This window comes from Hemitrygon akajei, chromosome 20, assembly GCF_048418815.1.
Source record: "Hemitrygon akajei chromosome 20, sHemAka1.3, whole genome shotgun sequence".
Lineage (NCBI taxonomy): Eukaryota > Metazoa > Chordata > Chondrichthyes > Myliobatiformes > Dasyatidae > Hemitrygon > Hemitrygon akajei.
Genome location: NC_133143.1, coordinates 12,918,563 through 12,925,833, shown reverse-complemented (window position 1 = coordinate 12,925,833; position 7,271 = coordinate 12,918,563). Strand labels below are relative to the sequence as shown.

The 7,271-nt window shown below is 38.9% G+C and overlaps 1 protein-coding gene across 1 annotated transcript in view; it reads left to right on the top strand.

The window, feature by feature from the left end:
* The first annotated feature begins 655 nt into the window (after positions 1-655).
* myo10 (myosin X) overlaps positions 656-7,271 on the top strand; it is a 264,144-nt gene continuing 257,528 nt past the window's right edge. The window contains exon 1 of the mRNA XM_073023868.1: positions 656-1,034. Within this exon, the coding sequence (XP_072879969.1) occupies positions 1,014-1,034 (21 nt within the window). The 5' untranslated portion in view covers positions 656-1,013. The remainder of the gene's footprint in view (positions 1,035-7,271) is intronic.

The window sequence follows — 7,271 nt, the reverse complement described above, 5'->3', positions numbered from 1 at the left end:
CCTCTGCTTTCATCCTGAGGTCAATGATCAGCTCCTTGGTCTTACTGACATTAGGTGCCATTGTTGTTGTGGCACTACTCAGTCAGATCTTCAATCTCTCTCCTCTGGGCTGATTTATTACCACCTTTGCTGAAGGAGATGTTGCTAATCCGAACTGACTGGGTCTGCCACTGAGGAGATCGAGGATCAAATTGCACAAGGAGATATTGAAACTAAGGTCTTATTGATTGGTTTTGAGGGATGGCGGTATTGAATGCTGAGCTGTGGGTGATAAAGAGCATTCTGATCTATGCATTTTATGTTCAAATACATGAAAAAATATTACTGCTATTTGGGTTAATATTTAAGTTATTTTTTCTGTAAATCTAATCCAGGATGATTTTGAGTAAGCAGTAACAACGCGCGTAAATAAATGTTAAGTTGTTCAATATTTTAAACTGATTACAACGACATTCAACAACTCGTGCCCGATACACCAAAATTTGCAGGAGGTGATAAAATCCTGAACTTTAAACATGGTCCTTCTGAGGGCACGCAAGTATGGTTTACATTTAAACCTTGAAGTAACAAGGAACCAATTCCCTTATAAGGTTCATTTGTGGGGGCTGGGCTGCAGGAACTGGGTGGAGCTATATTAGTCACAAGGGAGTGTTACTCCGTTGGGTTAGTTCAGAGAAGTTTCTGTGCCTAGAAAATGTGCAAGAATAGTACAATGTCCTAACAGAAGTGAAGTTCCTTTTAATTGTGAAGGAGTTTTTCCTTTCCCATAATCTGAAGAAAACTGTACATTAAGAAAACTGCCATGAATGAGTGCCTGTTTCATAGTCCCCCCGATTTAAGGAAATTCCGGAACAAAGGACGCAGTGTGAATGTGTGTTCATCTCAAAACTGGTAGTAACGAGGAGTAACTTTGAAACCTGAGAAGTGGAATACTACCTTCGTTTGTAGCTCACGTCAGTAATCCATGGTTTTGTAGAAAATAAACTCTTAAAAGTCTGGTTTAAAATTAAACAATGGACAACTTTTTCACTGAGGTAAGTTCACTTCGCGAACTGTATTTTTATGTTTTAATTTAAAATGATTATCTGACCAGTTTAACTATCTTTCAGCTTGTGGCGTGAAAGGAGAGGGAAATGTAACAATTAGCCATGGACTCTGCTATATTAAGACAGGTTTATTTTTCAAATTACTTCTATTTCAATGGTAACTCTCTCTGACCGGTCTGCTATTTCCTTTCAAAAAGCTACAAGCTTCCTGCAAAGGGAGCAGTCTTTTCAGTCGATTATGTTAGGTAATATAGATATTCAGACGAACGCACACCATTCCAGCATATTTTACTGTAATCTGGTTTGCATTATTTAGTTGACGATTTGGGAGTGAGTTTATACCACAAACTGGATGTACAGATTTTTAGGGTGTGTGTTTCTTTAAATGGAAAAGCACATTGGTTGTATGACCGATTCCAGGTAACTATTAGATTTATCTAGTTGTGTAGCTTTAGTTTATAATCAAATTATGTTTGCAACTTTAGTTATCACAACTGCTTGTAATTTCAAGGAAATCCTCTCCTTGTATGTAATTGTTTTTAAAAAAAACCAAAAGGTGTCTTATCTTCGAGTAGTTCTCATCATACAAGAGTGATTTGTTTTGTAAGTTTAAATGCGTACCATATTTACAATGACCGGAATTACTGATTACTAATAGAAGTTTATGTATGCGTTTATCAGTATAAATCTAAATGATTTAAGTTGCTCTTTGATTGCTTTGTTTAGTGCTTAAAACAAAGGAATCGACAATAGAATCAGCCTTGATTGACCCTGTTAGTCAAAAGAATTAATTAATTCTGTTCAGGTATATGCCAAGGAATAACTTTGTTTCCTGAAAGTGGTCCTCTATCAATAAGGAAAGCTTGATATCATTTGATGGTGGTCTTTCGCAGAAAGTATCTGAAAACGGAGTTGTGGAATGGTGCTGACCCGGGCCAGACTGAAACATGTTGTACCAAAACTGGCAAGCTTTTGTTTCCTGTCTGTAAACTCATTAATCAGTCTCCCGCTCCTGTTTGTTATTAAGATCATGATGCACGCAGTGTTTCAGTTGCTAGATCAGCGTAAGTGTTTTGCCTGTGTTAAATTTATTATGCTAGTTTTAAGGAAGTGGCCACGTTTCGGGGACGGAGGTAAAGATGGAAATTGGAAGAGAAGTTAATATCTTTGAATAATTGAACGAACAAAAGTATTTCAGAACACTAGTGTTTACATTGATCTTGTTCATGCAATCCATTGTTAAACAAAAGGGCAGGTTTTCTTTTAACTGTGGACTTTGATCTAACGCAATACAAATGCCTTGTTCGATTCAGACTTCGCAAACATTCGCTTCAAGCTCTTGCCTGCGCATTCAACTTAGAGGATAATTATGCTGAAAGTAATATTTGATTTGTCTAAACATTATGTGAAATGTTAATCACATTGGTTATTGCATTAAAAGTGAATTATGATTGAGTAATTTAGTTTTTAAGCTTGAGGCTAATGAAAGATTTAACAAATATAACACTCTAAATTCAAAAATAATTAGGATATATGGCTACATTGCCCGTTTTAAATTGGATTTGCACAAATATTCCCATGTTTATTCCCCACATTGCCAGTGAATGATTTCCATTTCAAGGTACATATTCATATCTAGTGTTTAGTGGTTGACTCATCCACAGTATGTTGTAATTCTGCAGAGTAAAGGTTAGATTGCTGGAAATTCAATGCAGCCCTGTATTGAGAGTCTTGTAATGAGAGTGTGATTTTGTATTCTGTGTCATTCTGGTTGCCCCATTACAGGAAGGATGTGAAGACTTTGGAAACCAGGTTTACAAGGATGCTGACTAGATTAGAGAGTATGAGGAGAAGCTGGACAAATTTGGGTTTTTCTTGAGTCTCAAAAGCTGAGGAAAGATCTCCTAGAAGTTTATAAAATTGAGGCATAGATGAGGCGGAAAGTCAGAATCTTTCTTCCAGGCTAGAAATGTCAAATACTAAATGTATGCATTTGGGGTGAAATAGGGAATGTTTAAAGAAGATTACTGGGCAAGTTCTTTTCCCCCACACAGAATGATAAGTACCTGGAACAGGCTGCCAGAGGAAGTGGTGGAGGTAGACAAACTAATGGTGTTTAAAAGAATGTTAGAAGCATGAATATGCAGGGTAGGAATATGAATTGAGTCAGCCTCATTATCACTGACAAATGTCATGATTAACCTGGCTTCACCATGTGAGCCTATCTGCCATAGGACCTCATACATCACCACTCAAAACCCTGCAGCCTAACCTCTCCCAGCCAAACATATACATCCACCAGCCCAACACTCAAACCTAATCCTAAAGTCCAAAAGGGGCACACACCCCCACAATCCTTAGTCACTTCCAGATTAACCCTGGCTTCAGCCCCACAAGCCCTAAGAACACCCTGATTATCCCTTGCTAAACCCCCACAAACCCGATGTCCTATGTCAGGAGGGGCAAGATTCAACAAAGGCAAGTGTTGGACCTGGTCAATGAAGGCGTGGACCAGATCAAAGTGGCAGGGTTGCGTGAAACTGAATCTCAAGTGACGAGATCAAAAAACACAAGAGGGCTGATTTGCCCACTGCCCACATGATCTCAATGAAATTTGTTGTCTTGCAGCAACAGTATAGTGCAAGATGTAAAAATTCCAAAACAGGTTAGTGCAAGAGACAGATAGTGTTTCTGAACCGTTCAGAACTCTGATGGTGGAGGGAAAGAAGCTGTTTCTAATTTTTGTTGATCTGAATCATTGGCTTCCAATGGTAATAACACACAGAGGGCATGTTCCAGATCGTGAGGATGACACCTTGGCGATGCATGAAGTGCTGCCTCTTGAAGATGTTCTTGATGGCAGGGAATCTACAACCCTCTGCAATATCTGTGTCATGGAGGTTTCATACTAGGCCATGATGAAAGCAGTCAGAATATTCTGCCCCATACATGTGTAGAACTTTGCATGAGTTTTTGGTGGCATACCAAATCTCTTCAAACTCCTAATGAAGTAGAGCCTTTGGTGTGCCTTCTTTGTAATTGCATCAATGTGTATTGCTCAGGACAGATCCTATACAATTTAGTTTAACTTGGCATTGTTTGGTGCAGGCATCATGGGCTGAAGGGCCTGTTGCTGTGCTGTTGTTTTAAAAAATCTGGATAATGCCCTCTACTTCCTATTTTTGTGACCACTTCCCCACCCCACCACTGAAATGATGGTGACAGAAATTCCCATCATTGATTGCTTGGTTTGGTAGTTAACACAAATGAACTGACATTGAAATCAGATTGATCCAGTGGATGCCAGGCTAAAACCTGATGTTCCCTTCAATGAGCTCCCATTGATTTGTTTTGATAGCTGCAATACTTCAGATAAAACTGAACATCCAGAATTTCTACACACCCTTACAGATTTAGAGTAAAATTGCATTCTTATTACAGAACAACACACACAAAATGCTGGAGGAACTCAGCAGGTCAGGCAGCATCTATTAAAATGAATAAATAGTCAATGTTTCAGGCTGAGACCCTTCACCATGACTGGAAAAGAAAGGGGAAGAAACCAGGATAGGGGAAGGAGGACAAACAAGTAGGTCACAAATGAAGCTAGGCTGGTGGGTGGGGGAAGGATGAAGTAAGAAGCTGGGAGGTGATAGGTGGAAAAGGTACAGGGCTGAAAGAGAGGAACCTGATAGAAGAGAGTGAATCTTGGGAGAAAGTGAAGGATGAGGGGCATTGGGGAGTTGGTAGGCAAATAAGAAGAGGTAAAGTGGGGCAAAGTAGGGAAATGAAAGATGGGAGGAGGAAAATTATTGGAAATTGGAGAAATCCATATTCATGCCATCAGGTTGGAGACTACCTAGATGGTATATAAGGTGTTGCTTCAGTTTGAGAGTGGTTTCATCATGGCAGAAGAAGGGGCCGTGGATATGCATTCTTATTATCAAATTTTCCTAAATTTGTCCAGTTTTGCATTAATTCCCAGGTCCCTCACATTTATCTCCAGAATTATTTTGGCAAACTGTTCTTTTTAAAGTGTGACTTGACCTAATGCCTAAAACAGATTTGATATTTGGATTGCACCTACTATAGAATTTGCTCTCAATTGGCTGTAATTGTCTATTATTGCAAAGCAATTTATACTTCATGAAACTGGAAAGATAATGGAAAAGATTTGAGAATTTTGGCAGAACTTTGGGTCCCGAGTTATTGAGTGAGGATGCCAGTTTAGGACCTTATTCTTTGGAATGTAGGGGACTGACTAGTAATGTTAGAGGTGTACAAAATAGTGGTGGTTGTGCAACTGTACTGGAAAAGTTTTGCCCACTTTTCAGAACAGCAAAATACATGTCAATTATTTTAAACTATTCACAATCTATTTAAAGCAAAATCTCATTTTAAACACAAGAAGTTCTGTAGATGCTAGAAATCCAAAGCAACGTGTACAAAATGTCGAAAGAACTCAGCAGGTCAGACAGCATCTATGGCAATGAATAAAGTCAATGTTGTAGGCTGAGACCATTCATTGTATTTTAATGAAGTTTTGTTCAAAGTGAAGAATGGGAGATGAAGATACAGATACTGGAATCTAGAGCAAAAATGTCAAACGTGACATTTCAGGTGAGATTCGGGTAGAGGTGTGACATTTGACGTTTCAGATAGAGATTCTTCAACTGGACTGAAAAGGTAGAGGGGAGATTGCACTGTACCAGCAGTTATGGTCGAAATGACAATAAACGTGACTTGACTTGAAAGAAACTGGTACTGCTGTTAGAGTTGATTCCTCACTGTAAATAATGAGAAATTGCTGCAAAGCCAATGCATCAGGTCATCTCAGAGATGCAGCAGGTGGTGCAGCTGTCTCATAGCTCCAGTGCTATCTCCATTAGACTTAAACTTTTCCACTGTTGAAGAATTTGAGAAGGATCAGTAGGTGTTATTGAACATGTGGAAAAAGGCTAGTTTACAGGGAAACAAGAAGAAATGTTCTGAGCATAGGTATAGACTTCATGGGTCACATGACCATTGTAAGGATGTGTGTAACACAGTACGACATGCAAGTCTGTGCATGTACATGACAGCCATGAAATTATGCAGATGATTGCCAGCACTTGTATATTGTTTTCCATGTTTCACTGCAAACTGTATTGGTTTATTCTTGTTCCCTGTACAGAGGTGCAGTGAAAAGCTTTTACTTTCACGTCATCCAGATAAGTTGTACTTGTGTCGCACAACAAAGTATTTATTTATTTATTGAGATTCACTGCGGAATTGGCCCTTTGAGCTTCGCTTTCCAGCATTCCCCTGATTTAAGCCTAGCCTAATCACAGGACAATTTACGGTGAGCAATTAATCTACTAACCGGTACGTCTTTGAACTGTGAGGAAACTGGAAGACCCAGAGGAAACCCAAGCAGTCATGGAGAGAATGTACAAGCTCCTTACAGGCAGCGGTGGGAATTGAACCGGGTTGCTGATACTGTAAAGAGTTGAGCTAACCGGTATGATACAGTGATTAAAAAGTAGTAAAAAGAAAACAAACTGAAGAATATGTTACAGCTACAGAAGTACAGTGCAGGTAATTCTGACAGTTTTACAATTGAGATCTAAGAGTAGAACGATTATAATAACTGTAATGAGAATATCCACTGGGGACATTTTGCAAAGAGTCAATATAATGCACTATCTTGGAGTTCCAAATCTTAAGATGGAGTACACATTGCAAGTAATCAATTTGAATGCTGGCTTTTATCAAGGTGTAGATGGAGCATAAAATAGAGGAATTTGTGTTTACATCAAGAGCTTGGGTCCGACCCCATCCAGTGTACTGACTGCACGAGTGAGGATTGCACCTTGGAAGTACTGGGTGTGAAGAGTTTAGCTCTAACTTACCAAAATAATAGTTAATGGCTTGGAAAGTTAACTAGTGAGAATAGGATACATAAAACCTGGTTCATATTCCCTTGAGGGTAGCAGATGAAAGGGTGATTACACATGTCTGCTGATGATCTGCATACATATTAACCAGCCATCTGTTGTTTGCTGCTTGCAAAACTTGTGCAATTAATTAAAGGTGTTCTTTGCATATTCATATCCTTTCATAAAGATATCAGCATTTGAATTATTTACCTTAAAGCTGACTTGTCAGTATTGTAAATTATGTAAACAAATGGTCCAGCATCTCATAAAGCGAAGATTGCCTGGTGCAAAAGTGTGCGAAAGATCC